The sequence below is a fragment of the Gobio gobio genome, assembly GCF_949357685.1.
Source record: "Gobio gobio genome assembly, chromosome: 15".
Classification (NCBI taxonomy): domain Eukaryota; kingdom Metazoa; phylum Chordata; class Actinopteri; order Cypriniformes; family Gobionidae; genus Gobio; species Gobio gobio.
Genome location: NC_137108.1, coordinates 38,104,142 through 38,129,755, shown reverse-complemented (window position 1 = coordinate 38,129,755; position 25,614 = coordinate 38,104,142). Strand labels below are relative to the sequence as shown.

The 25,614-nt window shown below is 38.4% G+C and overlaps 2 protein-coding genes across 5 annotated transcripts in view; one reads left to right on the top strand and one right to left on the bottom strand.

Annotated features, from left to right (window-relative positions):
- The window catches only part of col6a4a (collagen, type VI, alpha 4a), a 50,945-nt gene extending 43,728 nt beyond the window's left edge, over positions 1-7,217 (top strand). The window contains exons 35-41 of the mRNA XM_079836529.1: positions 1-97; positions 988-1,656; positions 2,492-2,591; positions 3,374-3,510; positions 4,429-4,599; positions 6,691-6,738; positions 6,909-7,217. Of these exons, the coding sequence (XP_079692655.1) occupies positions 1-97; positions 988-1,656; positions 2,492-2,591; positions 3,374-3,510; positions 4,429-4,599; positions 6,691-6,738; positions 6,909-7,081 (1,395 nt within the window). The 3' untranslated portion in view covers positions 7,082-7,217. The remainder of the gene's footprint in view (positions 98-987; positions 1,657-2,491; positions 2,592-3,373; positions 3,511-4,428; positions 4,600-6,690; positions 6,739-6,908) is intronic.
- A 411-nt stretch (positions 7,218-7,628) lies between these two features.
- pik3r4 (phosphoinositide-3-kinase, regulatory subunit 4) lies at positions 7,629-25,583 on the bottom strand. 4 transcript variants are annotated; one of them, XM_079836525.1, is made up of 21 exons: positions 25,363-25,583; positions 24,255-25,006; positions 24,034-24,167; positions 23,172-23,781; positions 21,859-21,993; positions 21,477-21,696; positions 21,220-21,395; positions 20,985-21,130; positions 20,464-20,667; positions 19,153-19,354; positions 19,028-19,048; positions 17,555-17,775; positions 17,015-17,237; positions 15,507-15,672; positions 15,266-15,430; positions 14,901-15,112; positions 14,480-14,611; positions 14,168-14,268; positions 13,972-14,060; positions 8,325-8,445; positions 7,629-8,238 (listed from the first exon to the last, which is right to left on the bottom strand). In XM_079836525.1, exons 2-21 carry the CDS (start codon positions 24,970-24,972, stop codon positions 8,068-8,070), a joined length of 4,167 nt encoding a protein of 1,388 aa, XP_079692651.1. In that variant the 5' UTR covers positions 24,973-25,006; positions 25,363-25,583; the 3' UTR covers positions 7,629-8,067. The 4 variants fall into 4 exon arrangements, with proteins under 4 accessions (XP_079692651.1, XP_079692653.1, XP_079692652.1 ...); XM_079836527.1 differs by having other exon boundaries at positions 17,678-17,775; XM_079836526.1 differs by lacking the exon at positions 19,028-19,048.
- Positions 25,584-25,614: the final 31 nt, after the last annotated feature.

Genomic DNA, 25,614 nt, shown 5'->3' with positions numbered 1-25,614 from the left:
GTGGATGAAAGCCAGAGTTTTATCTTCACTGTGCTGGGTAGAGTGCAAGACCAGAATGCTACTCTCAGTAAGATCCAGAGTTGTGTTATCTGCTTTGGTAAGCACCCGTTATTTCTCTCCCTCCCTTTCACAACCAAAATCATTCTAATATTAGGGCAGTAATGGTTAGAGACTCACCTGGTAACCCAAAAGTTGTGAGTGTGACACCGTGATACATTTTTTTCAGGATTTTCTAATGAGTAGATACTAGAAAGTTAAAAAAAGGGCATGTAGAAATATTAATCTTTTGTAACATTATAAATGTTTTTGCTGTCACTTTTGATTAATTTAATGCATCCTTGCTGAATAATATAGTATTATTTTCTTTAAAAAAAATCTTACTGACCCTATAATATAATGTAATATAATATTTGTATAATTTATATAAAATAATATTAATATACAAGTGTTTGTTTTACATAATGTAATCATTGTTTTTAATTTAACTGTTACAAAAATGCTGTTATAATTTCACTTTTCACAATTTTCATTTCGCATTTTGTGCGTGTGTGTGTATGCCCCCCCCCCCCCTTTAATTTTAATGGGCACTTCTAGGTGTGTGTTTGTGTGTGTGTGTTCTGCATTGGGGATGTTCTATATTCTCATGCCTTCATTTGTGGATTCTGGATTGTGATGGATTTTTATTCTTTTTTGATGAATACAAAAATAACCCCCCCCATTTCCCATGAATTCATTATGGGGGTCAAATGGACCCGTGAGGGAAGGATTTGTTACTATTTTTATTACAACCACAAAAACAATCCTGTACATTTTTTGTGCATTTCCATTTCAAGCGTGAACATTTTAAGAAAGTTCTTAGACTTAACACCTGATTTTTGAAAATTGAAAATACTCATCAGATTAGCGTTTCAATTGCGCAGAACATCCTATGGAGGTCTATGGCTGCAGTGTCTTTGTAGTCATATCTACACTCTTTTCTCTTCTAAGATCCCTGTAGACCTGCTAGAGAATGTGAGGGCACCAACCTGGCACCTGCTCCTCAGGAGTTGGAAATGGACTTGGCGGTGATTGTGGACGGCTCCCGTAGCATCTTGGCCGACGAGTATGAGGGTGTGAAGGAGGTGCTAGGAAGTGTGCTAGATCAGATTGTTGTGAGCAGCCGACCCAACGGGGTTGACACACATGCAAGAGTGGCCGTCTACCAGCAGAGCTCCACGTACAGTGAAGCCCAGTCTGCTGTAAAAGTGATATTTGGCTTCCAACAGTTCACTGATCGCAATCTAATGAAGAGAAGCATCTTCCAGGATCTAAAGCAAACCGGAGGCTCTTCCAGACTCGCCCTTGCGATGGAACACACCATACTGCAGGGCATCCTCACGGCTCCAAAGGGTCGCAAGAACAAGATGGTCCTGGCCATCGTAGGGGAGGAGACGGCATCTCAGGACAGAGCAAAGCTGGATTTTATCTCCAGGGTGGCGAAGTGTGAGGGTGTTGTTCTCTTCACCCTGACGGTGGGTGACCGCATCAGCAGTACTCAGGTAGATGAGTTTGCCAGCTATCCCTTAGAACAGCACATCATTCACCTGGGCCATTTGAAACACGGAGAGCAGGAGTACACACAGCGCTTCATGAGGACATTCTTCCACATTCTAAGCAGTGAGTGTTCCACATCATTCAGTACAGATTTGAGGGCCTAAGCTTTGCGATAGTTGGCCCAATGAAAACTGCTCACCTAACCTGACAAGCCAGACCCACATCAAGATGTTGGGTCTGGGAACACACCATTGGCAGGGCTCAATCCGTGGGGCGGGATAAACGGTTTTCTTTCAAATTCCCTCTGCACGCAATAGGATAGTGCTACAACCAACCAGAGCAACTCAGAAGGCGAAGCGGAGCTAGTTGATAGATTAAACTTCCGCCGTATCCGGTCGGCAAAACTCCAAACACATCTTCTTTTCTTAAGAATGACTTCTTTGTTCTTTTCTCAAAGAAAAGCTTAACTCCAAGTCTTCCAGAGTCGCGGCCAAAGCCGATTTGAAAGACTGCTGTTCGCCAGCTTCTTTGTTTACAAGTAGCATGCGAAACCGCCGCAACTCTGCCGTCATTATGTTAAGCCCGTCCACCGACTGTATACACGATGTGATTGGCCTGACCAGAGTTTGGTTTTTCCAGCTCGCAAGCCAACGGAGAGTTGCTAGACGACCCTGGCTGCAAATTAGATTTGCTGTCGCTAGGGTGCATCTAGATTTCTAGGCTACTACCCTCATATCGCTCAGAAAGCACAAAAACACCATAAAAGTAATGTGTGCACGATATTCCACCTCTTGTGAAGCCGTAAAATTTATTTTTGGAGCTTTTTGTGTTCCAAAACATGACATCATAGATATTTGAGCAACAGGAGGGAGTACATGATGACAGAATTATTGCTTTTGAACTGTCAACTGTCAACATTTTGGAACTGTGTGTTAATATAGTTTCTTTGTTAATGCAGAGAATGTGAACTCCTACCCTCATCAATTACTCCAGAGTCAATGTAGTAATTTTCAACAACGTCCAGATCAGCGTTTGGCTGCAGAGAGACCTATATACAGGTATCAAATGATAAAACCTGCTCTGTCATCATCTAATGTGAAACAGCTGTTTGTTTGAGATCATAGCAGTAACATTGAGCATTAACATCTGTATTTATTTATTTACATATATAAAAGAGGCAGGTGCTTATTAAGCTGCATATTAATAAAATAAATCTGCAATGAATAAATACGCTTTTTATTTAGTATTTATTTAAATACATTTAAATAATTTTTCGATGTAATTTAAAATATAAAATAAACCTACAAAAAATTAGTAAATGTATTTATTTTATTTATGTATGTTTTTTTAAATAATGGTTTATAACATAAACCTGCAATAAATGTATTTGTTTATAATTCAATTTACTTATTTATATATTTACTTATGTAAATTATATATACTGTATATTTTATATTTATACATTTATTTACAAATTTAATGTGAATGTAATTTACATAGAACGAAGACTTATTAAGATCCAGGTTAATAAAATAAATCTGAAATAAATACATTTATTTATTTATTTATTTATTTATATTGACTGTGGAAAGATTGTAATTACATAGAAATAAGGCAGATGTCTGTTTAACTTTTGTATCAACACTTGAATGTTGGTAAGTTTCATAAAAAAGCAACATTTTGAACAAAAAGCTGAGAAAAACACTTTTTTTTGTCAAAGATTACATTCAGATCAGATTCAGAAGGATGGAAGATAAGGGTTTTTTGTGTTCAAATATTTTGTGTAATGTTTGTGAATATCCATTATGTGCCCAGTGTCAAAACAAACGCTATTTCCTAGGGTTCCTGTGCCATCCGCTGAATACCCAAATGTAGTGGTGGAAGAGGAAGAAGACACTGCACCGGAGGAGACTGAGGACCAGCAGACCTCAGGCCGTGGAGACTCAATAGTCGAGTCCCCAACTGACCGCACAGACAGTATGTTCTTATAAATCTCTGCTCACATCACAGTGCCTCTAGTGCTTAAAAGTATTCAACACAAATAATAAATCATTTAAAGGATTAGTTCACTTTTAAATAAACTTTAGCTGATAAGTTACTCACACACATGTCATCCAAGATGTCCATGTCTTTCTTTCTGCAGTCGAAAAGAAATTAAGGTTTTTGATGAACATTCCAGGATTTTTCTCCATATAATGGACTTCAATGGGCTCCAAACGGTTCAAGGTCCAAATGACAGTTTCAGTGCAGCTTCAAAGGGTGCAGCTTATCTAGCGAAACGACCAGTTTCTGCGAGAAACCGTGCAGTATTTATGCTATTATTTTACCTCTTATCAGACAAACGTGAACATCTCTGAGCTCCGCCATATTTTCTGCTAAGTGAGGTCAAAATACCAGCGTGGTCATAGACATATCGATCGTAGATGCCTCATTGTACTGATCCGTGCAGGTGCTAATGAGGCATCAACGTGTACATCTATGACCATGCTCGTATTTTGACCTCACTTAGTGGAAGTTATGGCGGAGCTCAGAGATGATCATGTTCGTCTGATAAGAGGTAAAATAATAGCATAAATACTGCTCGGTTTCTTGCAGAAACTAATCGTTTCGCTAGATAAGACCCTTATTCATCGTCTGGTATAGTTTAAAGCCCTTTGAAGCTGCACTGAAATTGTCATTTGGATCTTGAACCGTTTGGAGCCCATTGAAGAAAAATCCTGGAATGTTTTCATCAAAAACCTTAATTTATTTTTGACTGCAGAAAGAAAGACATCTTGGATGATATGGGGGTGAGTAAATTATCAGCAAAAGTTTATTTAAAAGTGAACTAATCCTTTAAATGATTTTCCAGCATCGTTGTCATTGCTTATTAGTAAATAAGCGTTTTGCTTTCAGGTCTGTGTCACCTGAACAGTGACCCTGGCACCGTCTGTGGTAAATATATACAGCAATGGTATTATAAAGAAGCAGTTGCTCATTGTTTACCCTTCTGGTATGGGGGCTGTGACGGTAACAATAACCGCTTTAGTTCAGAAGAGGAATGCCTTCAGACCTGTGGCAAACAAAGTAAGTCCTTTGTCTTTTTGACAACTGTGCACTGGCAGGAAATATACCTTTAAAAATAATGCATTACAATATAGAGTTACGCCCAAAAAAAAGTAAATAATTACATTTACTCTTATGGAAAGTAATTGTTTCTCACCTGAGCTGGGCTTGCTTGTTTTTGTTTTTTTAAATAACAAAAAACAAAAGTTATATTTTTGACAAATTTAAATGCCCTTTCAGACCAAGGGCCCTATTTTAACAATCTGAGCGCATGGTCTGAAGCGCATGGCGCAGGTGCACTTAGGGCGTGTCCGAATCCACTTTTGCTAGTTTAATGATGGAAAAAACGGTCACGCGCCAGGCACATGGTCCAAAAGGGTTGTACCTATTCTCTTAACGAGTCATGGGTGTGTTTTGGACGTAACGTGCAATAAACCAATCAGAGTCTCTTCTCCCATTCCCTTTAAAAGCCAGTTGCGCTTGCACCATAGCGGATTTGCTATTTACATGGCAGAATTTGTGAGCAGAAAGACTGAACACTTCACTAGACAGGAATCCTTTTATTTTTAATATTTAAAATGTTTGTGTGTTGCCCTGTGAGTGTAATAAGCAGAGTGTACGGACGTTGTGTACCCGCCTATAGTCGCATATTACTAACGCACATTTTAAATAACAAAAAAAAGACTTTAGACTGTTTTTTTGGTCAATGGCGCAGTCGTTGTCAGTTGCCTCAAAATAGCAACGTGCCAATAATGCGCCTGAACACACCTCGTTTTCAGACCAGCACGCCCATGGGTGAACAGATGGGCGTGAGTGCATTTGCTATTTAAACAACGCGGCACTGGACGTGAAAATTATAACTGTGTCTGGCTGAAACGAGCAAAAAAAACTTCATATTGCGCTGGGTTTATGATAGGGCCCCAAAAGTGAAATGTAAATTCACACTTGTACAGTAGAGGGCGCAGCGTAACAAACCTTTCAGCTGTGCTGCCATTCTGGATTTCAGAAGACGCAGAAGAAGAAAGTTACTTCAGTGTTAAAAACCAAAAAATGTAACAGAAATGTAATGTTTAACTAGTCATTTTTGCTTATTAGATGGTTTAATTGGATCCTTGAAGATCAGCAGCAAATATATCGGTTAATAAAGTGAGATTAAAACAAAGTATATTTGTACTATTTAACATTTGATTATTGCAAGTTTGCGCAATATTCAGCGTTTTCATTTCACCTGTTTTTATTTCATTCATTTTGAGGAATACTGAATCTGTTTTTCAATTGAGATGAGTAAATGCCTGCTCACATTTAGTCTGGAACTACAATAACCATCATGTTCCCACTGACCTCACAACTCCTCTTTACTTTACCAAAGACTTTATATATATGAAGACTGTGCACTCCTGTTACATATGAATGGGAGAAAATGCAACGACCAATCTGGCGAATAAGCCACGCCTTCTAAATGAAACTGCCAATTGTTGATTAGTAAAGTCATCGGGTCACTGCAGTTGCTGTTAGATGCTCCGGTTGCTATAGAACCAGGCAGCGTTCTGAGACGCGTGTTTAGGATTGCGCATGCGCATTAGCTTTGTCCAGGCTGAAAAATGCTGTTTTTTCGTCATGATTTGAGTTTTTAGAAACTAAATTTATGATTCAGTTGTTGTCAGATTTCATTAGTGATTTCAAATATGAAATTGAATCGTAAGCTAGGCGAACAGTTTTGGAGAATTTGATGTTTCCCCATTCAAAGAGATAGGAGCGGCACTTGCATGCCCGAGAGGCGTCTCAAAGATGGCCGCCGAATTAAAAGGGACTTTGACTTTATTCCTGATTTCTCTCAACATGGATTTCATTAGGTGTCAGTCAACAAATAGGAAAATAAACATGGGTAACTTGAAAAAATAACTCAGATATTTTGTTGTAAATTTCAAAGTAATACATTAATATACTAGCTACTTGAAAATGTAATCTGATTACATAGCTTGCGTTACTTGTAATGAATTACCCTCAACTGCACTGGATCATAAATCTTTGTAAACTGTCATAGTTTTAGTTTAAGGTAATTTGTCAATATAAAACAAATGGAAAAAACATTTGTATTTGTTCCATCTCCAGATCCTAAACTACTCCTGCAGGCAAAAGAGGAAACTGCATTATTTGATGGTGAGAAATGAGCCACCTCTGTAATTGCTTGTCTTTTGCCGATTCTTCAAAATTTGGACCACTATTACGTTTTTTTCCCCTCTGTAAAGCCAGTAAAATGATTTGACATGCAAATACAATATTACCTGAAGTGTTAAGCATCAACTCTTTCCTGATGTTTCCACTCACAGATGCGTGCCTCATGAAACAGGATGTGGGGCCCTGCAGTGACTACATTTTAAACTGGTACTATGACATCCAGCAGAATGAATGCATTCACTTCTGGTTTGGAGGATGTGGAGGAAACAAAAACAGGTTTGACACGCAGAAGGAGTGTGAAGCCCTTTGTCTAAGGGTCATTTAACCTGAACAAACGTTCAGCATTGTTCAGAACAAATATTCACCCACACGTTTATCGATCTTTTTTTTATGAAGCTAGACAATTATTTTTGTACAAAATATAAATTTTAATTTTTACTGCAAAAAAAAAGCCAAGAATTACCCACCGGCATCCCAACACATTTCGTTTTTTTTACTTTTATGAAGTTATTGTAAAAGAGTGTAGGTTAAAATGTCAATGTACAAAATGGTTGTTAGTGAAGAAGTTCTGTGACAGCACCAATATTGTGCAATAAAAAATTTTTATACAAATGTTGAAGTCAGTGCATTTTTTTTTTTTTTCATTAAAAATTGTGGAAAAACTGCTCTCAACCCATTTTACATCTGTAGCTTGACGTATGTTTGAGTGAAACCAGGTTCTCCTAAATAAAAACATAGGGTTGGACTTTTGGATTTTATTCAGTGGGAATCCATGAATGAATTTCGATTTTTCATGTTCACTTTAAACAAGGCTAAATATGATGTGCTACAGTACGTTGTTTTTCAGCGAGAAGACACCAAGCAAATACGCATTTCTTTCTCATCACATTTATTCAGTAATATCCATTATACAGTGATTACAATGGAAGTTTCATTCCATGTCTTGCATTCAGGCCTTAAAACAAAACTACGTGTTTACATATGTGCAGAAATAACACTATAAGTGTAAGTACTGTGTGAAACAGACTGCAAATACTTTTTAGCTATGTCCTGTTTTCTACAGTGTGGCCATATTGTATGACCTTGATATCCGCATGAAGCAGATGCAGAAAAGAACAAAAGTACAAAGCAAACTGTTCACACACAAACTGCAGGCTTACACTGTTTTATATAGTTATTTCATTTTTGTTTTAAAGTGGATTTGATCCTAAGTGACTGAATTATATTAATTGGCATTATATTTAAATGTACATTGCACATGATTGGACGTCCATACAAACAATGTCGTCCCATCTTGGCACAGTGTGTCTCTCACTTCCAGACTTTGACAATGCCATCTCTAGAGGAGGTGACTATAAAGCCCTGGGTGGTCTGGAAAGTTGCAATATCAGTAATGATGTCGTGGTGGCCCACGGGAAGGGATTCTGGGCCACGGCGAGGCGTGTCTTCAGTGGATCCGCTCTTCTGCTTACTGTGGATCTCCTGGTGAGGTTGAAGAGAGGTGAAGTGAAGATCAGCTAAATAGAAGCATGCAGAAACCAAAAATCTGATGGAAATGAGCTTCAGACCTGTACTACTTCTGTTCCTTCTATGATCTTGCGATTGTAGAACACAGAAGGGCAGTGAAGAGAGTCATTAGCACCACCTGCGACGATGTATGACCTCTCGGGGTAGGCCAAATCCCAAAACCTGTAGATGTCATTTAGAATATGCCCTCAGAACCTTGGGATGTCAAACTTTTGCACCCAACTATTTGATATTTGCATGTGGAAATAGTGTGGCTGTATCCGAAAGGAAATTCTTTATGTATGAAGGTACCCTCAAAAACGAATTCACCTGAGCTTTGGAGATATTCAATGACTATATGGAGGAAATAATGTCTGGAGTTAAGTCAAGAAGACTGATAAGTCAATTAATTGATTTACTTTAAACCGTCCAGGATTGTCGGATTTCTTAAGTGGCCAAGAATTGAACATCTAGAACATAGATGGCTAATTCAAAACTTAAATTTTTGCCCCCTTGCTCTCTTCATTATGACAGACAAGTGCCCTGCTCCCTCCAATGTCCCCACTTCAAGGGCTCTGCCCTTAGGAATGAGTAGGGCACATGGATGCTCACTTCCGATTAGAATTTGCCCATAGACACATGCAGAGTAAGACCTTGATTAGCTGGTTCAGGTGCGTTTAATTGGGATTGGAGCTAAACTCTGCAGGACAGGGGTCCGGTCTGCGTACATGGATTACTCAATTAGCTGGATTTTGTTGTTGACATGATCCAGGGGCTCGTTCTTCGTACCTCGCTAACTCAGTTAGCCGGATTTGATCGTTGACAATTTTGCTTGACCTTAGATTATTTGGTTCTTTGACGCTCATCCTGGACTTGCTGTCATAGCAACAATGTCTGTAAACTTAAAGGCTTATTTAATGTAAACAGGATAAGATTGCAGCTTTTTACGTGGAGGTGATGCTTAAAGTCTGTCTAGCCAATGCTACTTTTTTACAAGAGCACTCTAATGTGAACCGGGGACAATATTAATGATTTAAAAATAAATTTGAAATAATATTATAAGGTTGTCTATCATAGTATAGACATAGCCAGTTTTACTCGTTGAGAGATTTATTAATGAGGGAATAATTACCTAATAATTGTATTGGAGTCTTACACATGATGTACAGTTAGTCTATGTTGTGCGTGCATTCATTTGAACCACGACAGACATTAGGGGAGTGGCTTGAAACTTTAGTAGTAGATATATGTTTTTAGTATAATGCTGTCACGTAACAAATCTGCTTCAAAGGTAAAATGAAATGAATTGCAAATTACAACTAAAAAAATAAAAATGTAACGCCTGTACAAATACTAGAAATCGTTAATATAATTAGTCCTATTGGGAATCGTGAATTTCTTTTTTGCACATTTCATCTTTTTTAACTTTTATGTCATTTTGGTTGCTTAATTCTTCCTTATTAAGGTCCAGAAATTCGTCAACTTTTGTCAGGTCAGGCTTTTTATTATATGATGTCACTACGTTGCTATCTTGATGCCAGCCAATCGCTGCACTGCTGATCGTTGTTTCGAGTATCGATGCATTTGCCCTTTTCAGAGAACACGAGAACGCGCAGTAATCTCAGATAACTTAATCCAGATATTTTAATCCAATCCACAAATAGCCAGAGTTCAGTTATCACGATTAGAAGATCTGGGATCTGTCAAATCCTCTCAGATGTATTAAGCGAGGTACGAAGAACGGACCCCAGGATTGTTAGGTTCTTCGAAGCTCATCCTGGAGTTGCTGTCATATCAACAGCAGGTCCGTGAGATCAAATCTGCTTGGGAGCAGGCTTATTTAAAGGGATAGTTCACCCAAAAATGAAAATTAGCCCATGATTTACTCACCCTCAAGTCATCCGAGCCATTCTTTCAGACGAATAAAATTAGAGTTATATTAAAAATGTTCTGGCTAATCCAAGCATTATAATAGCAGTAATAGTTGCTCTGTTACTATAAAAAAGTCCATAAAAAATGCATCTGTCCGTCAAATATCGTGCTCCACGCGGCTCCGGGGTGTTAATAAAGGCCTTCTGAAGCGAATCGATGCGTTTGTGTAAGAAAAATATCCATATTTAAAAATGTATTTCATTTTTTTCTATGGCTCTGCATCAGCCGTCCCCGCGCCATCACTTTCCTGCGAATAAGGTCAAAATACATGCAAAATACCGGCGCGATCATAGATATTTACATAGATTCCTCATTGTCTGCGTAGTTTGGTCGAATGAGACATCTACGTATATATATCTTTGATCGCGTGAGTATTTTGACCTTATTCGCCGGAAGTTATGGCACTGGGAATACTAGCTGACGTTTGTCTTATAAGAGGTAAAAAAATAACAAATACTGTTCGGTTTCTCGCAGAAACCGATCGTTTCGTGTCTTAAGACATCAATGTGTCGCCACGAGCCGCATGGTTTAATAAGGATTCGTATGTCTGTGTTTTTACTCTCATTGCTCTCATACTCTAAAATATCCCCATTGACACGCATTATACGACTATCACACTGCAACGGTTGGAGTTAAAAATCTTCATTTGTGTTCTACTGAAGAAACAAAGACACCTACATCTTGGATGCCCTGGGGGTAAGCAAATAAACAAAAATTTCGTTTTTGGGTGAACTATCCCTAATCCCCAATGTGAACAGGACTAGATTGCATCTTTTTAAGGAGGCGATACTTAGCCCTTCTCTTTCCCCTACCCCTTCGTTTTGCACGTGAAGGGGTAGGGGTGTCTCGATTCTTTTTTGGCAAGTGGTAAGGGGAAGGGCCAGATAGCCCTTCAAACGAAGATTTTTCAGGACCACACTTCGAACGAAGGGGTATGAGGAGTTTCACTCCACCGACTACCGTGCTGCATAGAATGTGTGTGTGTTGTAGTGTTAATTTCGTCAGACGAGACGAGACTAAATATGTTCGTTAACGACCTTTTTTTCCATGACGAAGACAAGACGATGACGAGACTGCACCAATGTCCAAAAACACTGACTAAGACTAAATTAACATGCATTATTGTTGACGAAAAAGAACGAGACTAAAATGTTTTGCATACAATAAAAACTAAGATAAAATCTCTCTTCATTTTCGTCTACAATTGTCTCTACTTTTTCATCATGAGATGAATATTTAGCTGTTCAAAATATTCCGAAAGAGTTCCCGCTGTTGCTCGAGTAGGCTACAGGTCTCTCTCATACTCCGCCTGTCATCTCTCGCAGCGGCGTGCATGGTCAAGTGGTTCCCGGAGCGCTCAATACTTCTAGCGCTGTGTCCGTACATTTGAATGGCTTAAGCCGCGTAAGTTACACAACAGCTTCACTATACAGGTGTTTGCAGCAATTTTTGGCAAATCAAACAGCATAGTGTGCATCAGCCACATTTACAGTATCATTTTATTATGGAGAGTGATAGAGATGCAACATTGTTAACATTAATACACTCTAAAAAAAAAGGTTCTATATGGCACCAAAAATAGTTCTTGGCTCGTAATCATAGGGGAACCTTTTTTAGTGCTATATAGCACCATTTTTGGTTCTTCAGCGGTTCTTCAGCGGTTCTTCAGCGGTTCTCCAGCGGTTCTTCAGAGGTTCTTCACAGGTTCTTTGACTAAGGTGCTATATAGCACCTCTGAAGAACCGCTGAAGAACCACTGAAGCACCAAAATTGGTGCTATATAGCATAAAGGTTCCCCTATGATTACGAGCCTTTTTTTTTTAGAGTGTATTAATGTTTTTCTTGTATTTAGCCCTCAGGTATTCCTTACTAATTATAAGTCACACTTAAACTCATTGATGGTCAAATGTGATCATACACCTTAACTATTTTAAAAATAAATAATAGCCTATATTTTAATTCAATAATATTTATTGAATATTTTGAGGAGATCTTTTGGTTCTAAATACTATTTTTGCAATACTTATGGTCCATTAATGACCACTTAAAATATTTTTATTCTAATATTTTTATTATTTATATTACAATTAGTGTGTTAATTAAGGTTAAAATAGAGAATTCCACTGCAAAGAGGCAAATTAGAGCCATTTTGTGGCTGGAAAAATAAAAAATGTCACTTGTAATGCCATTACCCACTGGGTGCCTGTATGGCTCTTTAATAAATATACATGTAGTCTAGTTGCTCAAAAAAGTATTGCAGATCATAACTGCTTACTTATTTGTGAAATTTTGAAATGTTAATAATAGTGAATAGTAAAGAATGCAAGCAAATATAATATAACCCAAAAAAAAGTGTAAAAAACTTATTTTTCCTTATATGTACAGTAGGCTATATACATATGAATTCATACTGAATCAAGATCGAAATCAATATTTGTGCCCATCGTCTCATGAGCTAATGCTGATTTTAGGCATCTAAGGCAGCTGTAAATCAACCAGTTAGCTGTGGTGTTGTGGCACATACATTATGCAGGTTATATGTACTTTATGTAACTTATTTTGCCACAAAATATAGTGAGTTTTCCTTTGACTAAAGCTAGACTAAAATGACTAGACTTTTGATCGACTAAAACTTGACTAAGATACCTTGAGTTGTCTTTTGACTAAAACTAGACTAAAATGACGAGACTTTTAGTCGACTAAAACTTGACTAACAAAAAAATATATGTGAATGACTAAATATGACTAAAACTAACAAGGACATTTGGCACAAGACTAAGACTAAGACTAAATTAAAAATAGGTGACAAAATTAACACTAGTGTGTTGCCACTCGGGATCGATCACTTGTGTGTCGCCTGGCTACTCGTTTCTCCGTAACTTGCTAAACGCACTATTTGGGTGATTTGAACACATATTAATAATAGTTTAAAAATATATATCTGGTCATCCTTCATAACACAGTCGATATTTACATCACATATCGTCTGTAAACTCTCACGTTACCAAGGCAACGACTGACTTGAAGTATAACGTATGAACATTATCGCAGCACCAAAGTAGAAAACGAAACCATATCCGTACCGGTCGGCTCGGATCAGCACGGAATGGACAAATAAACAAAGAGAACAGTTTGGTCCAATGGAAAAGCGGCTTCACTAGTCTGGTATGTTCTGTATCATTCTGTATCATCTTAGGAAACTCTGACTCATATGTTTTTGAACTGAAAACGAGTGGCATTTTATTAAGTCCAAATATGGCGCAAAACTCTGTTGGGAGTGAGTAATTTGTTAAACGTGCTCGCGCCTGATTTCTGTGAGATATAGCCCACGCACTTCATTGCTGTTCATACTGGTTAAATGTCACAGGACATTATAATAAATTAAATGGGGTATGACGTGTAATGGTATAGTAGTGGTGTCCCATTTCTTAGGGGAATATTTTCACCCCTACACCTTGGCACTCTGTTTCAAGGGGCAAGGGGAACAGGTAGGTGTAGGTGTAGGGGTAGGAGAAGGCGAAGGGGTATAAAATAGAATTGGGATTGGGCCTTAAAGTCTGTCCCAGCCACCTATACGTTCTAACAAGAGTAGTACCCTAATAAACTAGGGACAATAATAACAAGGATTTAAAAATACGATTGTACGAAGAACAGACCCCTGAATTGGAGACCCCTGATATTGACAAACTTGTGGATGGCCTGAGATGAACAGCCTGTATGTTTTCAAATATATCTGTTAACAAATCAACAGTGATTATCTGATCTAATTAGCCACACCTGATTCTCATGTCGGATCCAGCTGTAAGTAGGAGGGGGTTGCCATCGGCAGGGCTGCAGTATATCCCATGTACACTGTGAGGAGAGGGCTGTGGAGGACAAAAGAGACAAGTATGATGACAGCAGGTTATTCTGATTCAATTTACTCATTATTGTGAACGTGTTTTGTGATGGAGAAGAGACAACAAGCAACAACCTGCATCTCTGAAAGCGGAGGTGCAGAGCTGGCCCACAGAGTAAACTTCCTGTCTCCAGTCTCCATATCCCACATGGACACCTCATTGTTACCTTGGACAGCTGACGAGAATGACAAATCTTTATAAACATACTCTATATTATATATTTATAATCTATAGATAGGTACATACTGCATACACACTACCATTCAAACGTTTGGGATAAGATATATATTAAAATGGTATTTTAAATTGTAATAATATTTCACAATATTACTGTATTTTCAATTATCAAGTAAATGCAGCATTGGTGAGCATAAGAGACATTTCACCTGCAATGACAGAGGACTGGTAGAGTGGATGCATCAGCAAGCGTCTGATTCGAGCTCGGGCTGGGTGGGAGTGGCTGGAAATTGGTAGCTGAAACCGCATATCCCAGCATGCCATTGTGCCATTACTTGTGCCTATGTCAGTAGGACATAACATAAATCCAAGCTTGACAGAGCAAACCTAGTTTATAAATTTCTTTCATAGTCTAGGCTTCTTCTGTAATTTGGGTTTTAATCAGCACTCATTTCTACCGTACTTTACAGCCGAATTGAATTGTGTTTGCATAACTGATCGTTATTTTCCTGTTTATCACTGTAAAGCTGCTTTCAAACAATCTGTATTGTATAAAGTGCTAAATAAATAAAAGTGACTTGACTCAATGTCACCACTAAGCATCATCTGTTAGCTATGCAGCTATCTTACCCACACACAGCCAACACTGGTGCATGTCCACAGCAAAGGAAGTGATGAGGCCCAGGCGCAGGTCATGGCGGAGAGTCCAAGCATTGCTGTTGCTGCGGAGGTCCCAACCCACCAAAAAGCCATTCACAGTGGCATAGGCCAGAACCGTCTGCGCCCCCGAGTTAAAGTGATGTACGTCCACCACACAGCCCTCATCCTTTGGATCCAGAAACCTGAAAGACACTCAGCGGCTCACTGATCTGACTGCTTGAGTGACACTGACCTTAGTGTGATGGTCTTGATTTACTTATATGTACTGTTGAAGGGCAGCACACAAAAGTCAGGATGCTACAAGTGGAGTAAGTATTTATATGACCTGCACACACCTGGTCTGACAGGGCTGGACTTTGGGTGATTTGGGTGGCTTGTTTGCCTCAACTGCAAGAAGCTGGATGGAACCATTATCTGATGCGACAGCAAGGTAATGCGACCCCTGACAAAAGGTCAGTGTTTTCACATGTCCTCCAATCCGAGAATACGTCAGCACAGACCTGAAACAATCAAAATTTTCAACAACCTAGAAAATGTAGATCCAAAGAGTCAAAATATTGATATTAAGATGTATACCGTGTGGTGGTCGTCTTGCCCTCCATTTTCTGGCTGTCCCAGATTTTTACAGTTCCATCATTGGAGCATGTAGCAAAGATGGAGTGCTCGTCAGAGACTCGGATTCGGTTCACAGCAGATTTGTGCTCGTGGAGATGGGCCACTAGAAGACCTTTTGGATGCCACCCTGCAATGCAACAGCTACAGTCACCAAAGTGGGAAAACGTCTAAGGTTACGTTTGTAACCTCTGTTCCCTGAGAACAGGGAACGAGCGCTGCGTCTAGCTGACGCTATGGGGAGCGCCCTCGGCATGACTGGTGTCTGAAGCTACTATCGAATCACGGCAAAGTCTTTGACCGACGTCAGCCCATGACGTCATCATCGTGCGACCCGGAAGTATAAAAGGGCGCCGTGCCAACACATACACATCTTCTCGTCTGAAGGGACTGTATGGCAGATGAGCTCTGAAGCATGGCAACGCGACGCATCGCTTGTTCCCTGTTCTCAGGGAACAGAGGTTACATACGTAACCTTAGACGTTCCCTTTCGAAAGGGAACTCTCGCTGCGTCTAGCTGACGCTATGGGGAACGATATACCAACGCCGCCATGCTGAGGGGAGTGTCTGCCCATTGGCAGTGACAACTGTCAACACAAGTAATTCCATAGAAAAACGTCAGCTAGACGCAGCGAGAGTTCCGTTTCGAAAGGGAACTAGAAAAACTTCAAGTAACTCATAATTTAAAGTAGTTAAACTACAGAAAAGCCACCCTTTTCAAAAAGCAGTACCTTTCAAATATATCTTTATGATGGTGTTTTTACTTTCTTTCAAAATCATTTTGTTGTAGCAAAATATGCTTATGATTAATGACCTTAATTAGGGTCATCATATACATTACCATTCAAAAGTATGGGGTTAATTTAAAAAGTATATATATATATATAAAATTTCTACACCTGAAAAAGTCAAGTAAATTAATAAAATATAAAAAATGGTATGGGCATTTTTTATAATAAAAAAAATATATATATAGTTATGCCAAACTCTCAAAAAAAAAATACTGGGTAGAAAATCCATAAAAATACTTATCCTTAATCCATTTTCAAATTAAATGTAAATTAGCTGGAGTCAAGAAAGTTGAGAAACAATGCCTATGTTAATTAATTTAGGCTTCTGTTAATAATATATTATAATTATTATTTAATATATACTGTATGTATCGTGCTGGACAGTGGGGGAAAATTCTTGAGATCCTTTGCTCTATGTTATAAAACTGAGTCAAACAAAATAATGATCCACAACATTTGACCATATATTTTATTATTTAAAAAAAATTAAATGCTGTGGAACAATTTAATCATCTAATTTACATGACCTCTTTTAGTTGGCCATTCCCCAATGATTAAAATGTATGCATTTTAAATATAAATGAAACATAAGAAGAGGTCTACTAAAAGGTCAGCTGCAGCTACTGATTTCAGTACGAGACAGCCACATGATACATTAGTGGTGACATGTGACTGCTGTACCTGGCAGAGGAGGCCTGCTCTCCCACTCTGCGCTCTCCATCATCTGTTTGGCCATGCGCTCTGCGTTGCATTGCTCTCTTTTCTGCTGCACCAGCTGTTGCAGCTCAGCCTTGCACGTAGTGATGCGCCGCTGGTACGTAGATACTCCGGTTACGGACTGTACCACTTGAATGCTAGGGAGCACTGTGGTTTTCCTGGGCTGCACAGATCCGGTCTCAGGCACCTGTGGTTAAAAAGCAACGGGGAGAGGTACAAGATAAAGATTTTAGTCCTTTATCACCACTATTGAGGAACAGCATTCTAGTATATTTAAAAAATATCCAGGACATTCCTGCATGTTTGTGAAAACATGACGGAAATATCAGGTGACTGATATGATTCAAAGACTTTACAGACTATAAAGCTGCAACACGGACAAATGCACACTAAGATAGGTGTTGATGAAGAAAGGATGATAGAAAAGAGAGAAAGGAGAGGGAGAGAGTGCAGAGAAAGAGAAGAGGGGAGGGGCGATAGCACACTGTCGGCTCAGCGGTCGACCTGGGCTGAGGATGGAACATGAGGGAGGTTAAGAGTCTGTGAGGAACTCTCAGATCGCAGGCGCTCTCCGGCCAGAGTTCCATTGGGCTCCCCACCACCACTCGGAACTAGAACATTAGGTACCGTCGAGGGAGTCGCCGCCGAGCTGGGAGGGTCCAGAGAACCAAACATGCTCTTCCACTCTTCGTTCAAGTTGGAGTCCTGTTTCGTATGTTTGCGAGCTGCCACAAGAGAAACAAAAGGGACCTATTCAAAATGAGGTTCTGATAAATGTTGCATTTCTGCTTTCTAAAACACTCTGTGCTCAGTTACAGTGTTAACATGCGGACTGACACATGAAAAATAAATCAGGCAATGGATTTAGTCAGCAAAGTGACAGTACTCAAAAATCAAGTCATTTAATATTAGATCAAAATGCAGAAGCAAACAGAATAATACGTTACTTCACAAATGCACTTGAACTGAAGGGGACTATACAGTATGTTGATCATTAACTCTCAGCAAATCAATCTGCAACATTTCAAACCACCTGCAACTTCTCTTAAAGTTGCAGTTTTACAAGCTCAGCTTCAATTTATTTCTTTGCACAAACTCAAAAATTGTGTGAGGAATAATAATGCTTGCAATGCAGTAAAATAATATAAATATACAGTAGCTAATATTTCTCAACTTTCTAAAGATAGCCCTAGTTTGAAACATTGAAAAATAATAAATAAAACTAAGTAAAATTGGTTTTTATAGTATAACTGCCTTTATATTATAGGAAGGGGGTCCACTGCAAAGCGATCATCATATTTGGGGGTCCTAATATTTGCATACACTATCATTCAAAAGTTTAATCAAAAATACAGTAAAAATATTATATTTTAAAACAACTGTTTTCTATTTTAATATATTTTAAAATGTTATTTATTCCTGCGATGGCAAAAATGTATTATTAGTAGCCATTACTGCAGCCTTCAGTGTCACATGATACTTCAGAAATCATGCTTTTATGATGATTTGGTGCTCAAGAAACATTTCTTATTATTATTATCTATATTGAAGACAGTTTCTGATGAATATTTACTTGAAACCGATGCCTGTTTTTGTCAGGATTCTTTGATGAATAGAAAGTTCAAAAGAACAGTATTTATAACATCATAAATGTCTTTACTATCATTTTGATTAATTAAATGTATCCTTGTGCAATAAAAGTATTAATTTCTTTAGCAAAACCTAAAGTTTTGAATGGTAGTGTATACTAGGAAATCTGTGACGCCATTTATGATTAAATTAATTCAGTCGCCAGTAGCCATACACTCTCACAACATTATTACATGTGCTGCAGTGCACAACAAAGTGTATCTATCCATATCATATCTGCCTGTTATCATGAATTCTCTATCTAGCCACACAAAGCCTCTGAGTTAGTTAAAGTAAGTGATTATAACTTCAAACAGAGCTTAGCTCTATGAGACCTAAACAATATACCAGAGGCAGAAGGGATGAAGTCTGTAAACAAACGAAAAATATAATGCATTAATTTAAAATGGTGGATAAACAACATGAGAAGTGTATATATCTTCAATTGAGGTAGCAGTAAAAATGTCACCCACCTCTCTTGTCTTCAGTCTCTTGCTTGGGCTTGATCAGGTCCACCTGTCGGCCAGTGATGCCCAGTGTACCGAGATCAATGACTCCACTGAGGGCTCCATCACTCAGATGGCTCTGGTCTATGATGTTGGCTTTGGCCTTGTTGGACTTGAGCATGAAGTCTTTCAGAGCCAAGAGCTTGTCCTCCTCAGCTTCTGTCATTCCCTGAAAGAAATCACGTGATAACGGCTCAACTTGATTTATACATACGCCCGGCGCAAATGCAGCGCAAGTGTTTTTTGCTAGTTTCATCCTGACGCAGTTATCATTTTCACATCCTGCATCACGTTGTTTAAATAGCAAATGCATTTGTGCCCATTTGTGCGCCAATGGGCGTGCTGGTCTGAAAACGAAGTGTGTTCTGGCGCATTGTTGGTGTGTTGCTATTTTGAGGCAACTGAAATAGACTGCGCCATTGACCAACTGAAACCTGGTCTAAAGTCAATATTGCAGTATTTTTTGTGTTATTTAAAGGGCACGTTAGTAATAGTAATATGCGCCTATAGGCGGATGCACAACGCGTGCTTCTTACACACAGTAGCACACAAAAAATTTTAAATATTAAAAATAAAAGGATTACAATGCAAAACATTATTATTGTGTACATAAAGATAAAAATGCCAACATGTCATAATGGATAGTCATTGCATGTACAAAATTATACATATTTGCAGTAATGACGAATTAAATTGGCTACTTATTTAACCAATCGTGGCAAATGGAAATTCACACATGTATAACTGACTCGTCAGGTTTAAGGGTGTCTATATTCTACCATGTAACTGAATATATTATATATATTATATATTAAATAGTGAATCCACCATGGTGCAAGCGCAACTGGCTTTTAAAGGAAATGGGAGATGAGACTCTGATTGGTTTATTGCACGTTAAGCCAAAACACACCCATTACTCATTAAGAGAATAGGGGCCACCCTTTTAAGCCATTTTTCCTGTCGTAAAACTAGCAAAAGTGGATTAGGACTCGCTCTAAGTGTACTTGCGCCATGCGCTTTAGACCATGCCCTTAGATCCTTAAAATAGGGCCCTTACTGTTCCTAAAATGACATTTCTATTAACCAGTCATTACTCAGGGCTAGTGTTTGCGTCAGGGCTATGGTTATTCCATAGCAATGTTGCTCTAAAACTATAAAATAATTATTTACTTATAAAACAAATGGTTTACAGTAGCAATTAAACTACATAACTAGAACAAACACTATAAATAAATATATAATTACAAACTAAAATAGTATTCAATTTCTTTTCCTAACCTGTGAGAGAAGTTTCTTAAGCAGCTGTGCAATAGCGGGATCCTCTGGAATGGGGCATTCTGGGATGGAGCCATTGCGCTTTTTTTGACGGAGTAACAGGTGTCTGAAGAGGCTTCCGATGTCTTTGGAACGCAGTGCGTAGTCAAAGATGGAGCGACTGACAGGCTCTTTCAGCACACTGAGCAACACAATCTCCTTATCAATCTGTCCAAAGGCAGAAAAAGTGTTTAACCAAAATGAAAATGGTCTCATTTACTCGCCCTCATGTCATTCCAAACCACAAAAGGTGAATTGTTCAAGAATATTCAGGCCATAATAACTTACATTTCGGTCTGTTTGTCCATCATATGAACTATTTTTATGATAGTCCTCAATTACTTTTATTACTGTATATGAAATGAATGGTCAGCATATTCATTAAAAACTCACCTTTTCTGTTCAGCGTAAACAAAAAAATGATGCAAATAAGTCACAACTAATATAATACACTTTATCCGAAGCCCACACTAATGTAACCTCACCTGTATAATCGGCTGTGTGATAAAGGGGTTGAGATGGGGCATAAGTTTGCAGTAGACGTCAGCAATGTTTAAGTGCTGAGCGACAACAGTGATGAAACCCACAGCTCCATAGCGGATCCATAGATTGGGGTGACACAAGAAAGGAGCTGTGGGATGGCAACATTTTAAATAATGATATGTAATAATTACAAAGCACATTATACAATGGTCTATAAATGAAGAGAGTTTTTCTCACCAATATCACTGACGAACTCGTAGATGTGAGGTTTCTGCAGTAGCCCCAGCTGACACATGCAAGTGAGAGCGTTGAGAGCTTTATAAATGACAAACTCCTCGACGTCACTCAGGCCTTGCTGCAGAAGAGGTTTCAGGATGGAGGAACTCTGCCAGCCCACATATGCTGCTACACCTGCAGAGAGGAGGAGATTTGGTTACCATGTTGCGAGAGACTGCTTTCAAACATTATATGAAGCGACTGGTGGCAACTTTCCTACTATGCTGTCAAAGAAAGCTCCACGGAGGTGCCAGTCATTCTTGTCATTGAGGAAAGTGATCATGTGGGAGAGGAGGACATCGTTGGCTTTCTGTCTGCCGAAGAACACGCAGAGGCGCGTGATGCCGTTCTCCATCAGTGTCTGTTTGACGATGTTCTCAGGGTCGCTCAGTAAAGTCACCACCTTCTGCTGAACCATCTCATGCAAGGCCTGCAGCTCTTTGGACAAAAGATGGATCATATCCACGGCGTTTTAATGATAGCATAAAAATCCATCAAATGGGTCCATAAAATGGGATTGTGCTCTATATAGACAATATCAATTAACCTCGTTTCAAAACTACCATAAAAGTGAGCTTTAATTGAAGGGTAAACATTTACCTGAATCATAGTTTTCATTGGGGTGAAGAGTTTCTTCTGTGTCCTCTCCATTGAGGTCTTGTTCAGAGCTCAAATTATTCTCCTGCACCAGCTCCAGAAAACGCAGTGCTGTCTCAGCCAAGTGTGCTATGTTCTCTAAAAAAATATATAATATAATTAATATAATATAATATAATATAATATAATATAATATAATATGTGACCCTCAAACGGGTATATTTGTTGCAATAGCCAACACTACATTATATGGGTCAAAATTATCGATTTTTCTTTTATGCCAAAAATCATTAGGATATTAAGTAAAGATCATGTTCCATGAAGATATTTTGTAAATTTCCTACCGTAAATATATCAAATTTTTATTATTAGTAGTAATATGCATTGCTAAGGACTTCATTTGGACAACTTTAAAGGTGAATTTAAAGTCTTATCCTAACAAACCATACAGCTTTCAGATGATGTATAAATCTCAATTTAAAAAAAAAAATTGACACTTATGACTGGTTTTGTGGTCCAGGGTCACATCTGATATAATATAATATAATATAATATAATATAATATAATATAATATAATATAATATAATATAATATAATATAATATAATATAATATAATATAATATAATGTTCAAAAGTTTAGTATGTTTTTGAAAGAAGTCTCTTATGCTCACCAAGGCTGCATTTATTTGATCAAAAACGGTAATATTGTGAAATATTATAAATTAAAATGACTAACTTAAAATAACTTCTATTTTAAAATATTTTAAAATGTAATTTATTCCTGACATGGCAAAACTAAATGTACAGCAGCCATTACTTAATGTTACATGAACCTTCAGAAATCATTACAATATACTGATTTGGTGCTCATGAAATATTTCTTATTATCATCAATTTTGAAAACAGTTGTGCTGCTTAATATTTTTGTGGAAACTGTTGTACATTTTGTTCAGGAGTCTTTGATGAATAGAAAGTTCAAAAGAACAGCATTTATATGAAATATAATTTTTTTGTAATTATAGCGGTTACTTTTGTGCAATTGAATGCATCCTTGCAGAATAAAAGTATTTTCTTTCAGAAAACTCTTACTGACCCAAAACTTTTGAACATTAATATAATATAATAATATAATGTAATATAATATTTAAGTCAATATGAAATAATCCATTGTACTTCCACAACCTTAAATATTTCCAATTTAAATGTTATTGAGGTTTTTTTCCATTTAAAACCACAAATGTATTGGATTTTGAAAACTATTTACACATTTAAAAAGCAGACAATTTACTCCAGATATTTTTAGCACTAGAATACCTGCATAAGCAAGTCTGACAATCGTTGCTTCATCTTGGGCCAAGTGGGCAATCCCAGGTAAAATGTATTCTGGGTAGATATTGACATCATTGCGAGGAACCTCCTTGACCAGCGCCAGGACTTTAGTCAGTGTGCGAACGGCCTCGGCCCTGACGCGTGGCATCGAGTCATTGCAGAAATGCAGCAAGTACGGTGTGATCCTGTCCAGCAGAATCTCCACATTTAGCCGGCCTGCCAGATGAAGGATCAGCTCCAGAGCTGCAAGTTTGGAGTCGCAAAAGCGCAGCGTCTGCAGACAGGATGTAATCACTGACACCAGCACCACCAGCCCTTGCTCCTTGGAGGAACTAAGCTCCTGAGATGCCTTCTCCTGCTTTTCAGACTTCCCATTCTGCCCGCCACTGCACAGGTTATTGAGGATGTTCTCCAGGTTCTTACGGATCACCAACACCCTTTCGTCAGCAGACTGGAAGGCCTCCTTGGCAAACTGGGCCATGTAGGGCTGAAGGAAGGTGTAGAATATTTCTGGGAAAGCTTTGCCTCGCTGCTGCTTCAGGTATTCTTCAGCTGTCAGGCGCTTTTCCGGTTCTCGCTGCACCATTTGTGCCACCTGCATAAAGTGGATGAAATAATTTAGAGTACTACCTAGTATCTAACTAAAAATACTGACTAGTATCATATTATCTATTAATTACTGTAGAGTCAGTTTAAAAATAATAATAATTTGCTAATAAATGCAGCCTTGGTGAGCATAAATGACTTATTTAAAAAAACATAAAAAAAATAGCAGCTCCAAAATGGTATGTATACGTTTGTAAAATACAAAATATCTTGAATATAGAATATAGAATAGAAATGCTACCAGTTCTCTAATACTGTGATCCTCAATTTTCATCAGCACTTGTTCAGTCTGGAAATGTCCTTTACGGTAAGCCAGCAGTTGTGAGAGGTCGAAAAGCGGGACGCCCTCTGTGAACAATTCTGCAATCACACAACCTAAAAAAAAAAGAAAGGTCTTTGAAAAATATTTCATATATTATATTTCACCGGCTTTAAGCAAACAGAAAACAATTGAATGGATACCAGCTGAGAAAATGTCCATGGCCTGCTTGAGTTCTCCCCTGGTCCTTTGGCTATTGCTGGAGAGATCCACAAGAGGTGTTGTCTGGTCACTTTCGGTGGCAAACATGCTGCCATCCACAAATCTCTCTGGAGCAATATAGCACGTTCTCCTCCTGGATGTGTCGAAGAAGTAGTTGAAATCTGCAGGGTTGTCTTCAGGCAAGTATGTGGGTTTAAAACTAGCAAAGTCTGTGAGAAGCACCCAGTTCCAGCTTGTCACCATAACATTCTCTGTTTTAATGTCACCATGACGCACGCCAGATTTATGGGCCTGGTCCACAGCATTGAGGAGCTGGAAAGCGATCCACTTCTTCTCCACGTTGTTGAGAAAGGGCCGCGTACTGATGCGGTCATACAAGTTATCCCGAACATACTGGCGAAATAGTATGGCTGCTTTCTCAGTAAGTGTGGCTTTTTGAAAAGGCAGACAGTTCTGACAGGAGTGCAGTCTGATTTTCAGCTCCTCCAGTTCTTGCTTGTAGCTGGTCAGGGGAAGAGAGGGGTCCTGGATTGCAAAGACTTTAACCACAACCAATCCTTCTCTATGTTTCGCCCGGGCCACTTTGAAAAACCGTGTACTGCCCAGACTTTTGTCATATTCATAATCGTGGATGTCAGAGAAGTAACTGTCCACTGAAAGTATCTGTGATGGAGCAATTCCAGCCAGCTGGTTCCCCATCTCGCTGGATCAGTCCCAAAAGACAACTCTATACCTATGAAAGACAGACACACAGAAAGATAGATAGTTTAGCAGTAGATAAAATACTTTTTCTTAAAACGATTACTAATAATTATCTGCAATTAGAGTAAATTAATACATTTTTGTTTTGTCATAAATTCAGTATAATCTTCAAATCCAGTATACAGTCTTTTCACATCATACAGTGTCATGGGATATGAAATGCTGCATCATTTCGGTTAGCAATACTAGCTAGAAAACATAAGTCAAATTTTTATATTATTGTCACTTCTATCCATATAAACTACCAGTTATTGCGTAATATGTCAAATGCGTGTGCGTATATCGTGTTTGTTTACAGCACTGATGTAAAAATAAACGGTTGTTTACCTGATTCTTTGAGCCCCAGCGCGCTGTCAACTAACCGACTGGTTAACTAGAGTTATTTTATTCCACCTTACACAAAAATACATTCTACATTTTGCCTAAGTTAAAACGATCAATACTAGCAAAAGTGTCAAATAATACAAACGATACAATATACAGACATTAACATAAAAGAGCCGCTTCGTTTGTTATTATGTCTCACGAGTGAACGAGAGGTGTGCGTCTCCATCGGCTGATCTGAGATGTGTTCATCTG

Bases quoted from the DNA above. Each gene is read 5' to 3' on its own strand.
- pik3r4 (XM_079836525.1), bottom strand. From the start codon at position 24,972: ATGGGGAACCAGCTGGCTGGAATTGCTCCATCACAGATACTTTCAGTG. The intron at 19,049-19,152 runs GTGGGTGACATT...GTTTGTTTACAG, and splicing joins AGAGACTGAAGACAAGAGAG to ACTTCATCCCTTCTGCCTCT. The intron at 17,238-17,554 runs GTCGACCGCTGA...TTTTAACCACAG, and splicing joins ATGTTCCATCCTCAGCCCAG to GTGCCTGAGACCGGATCTGT.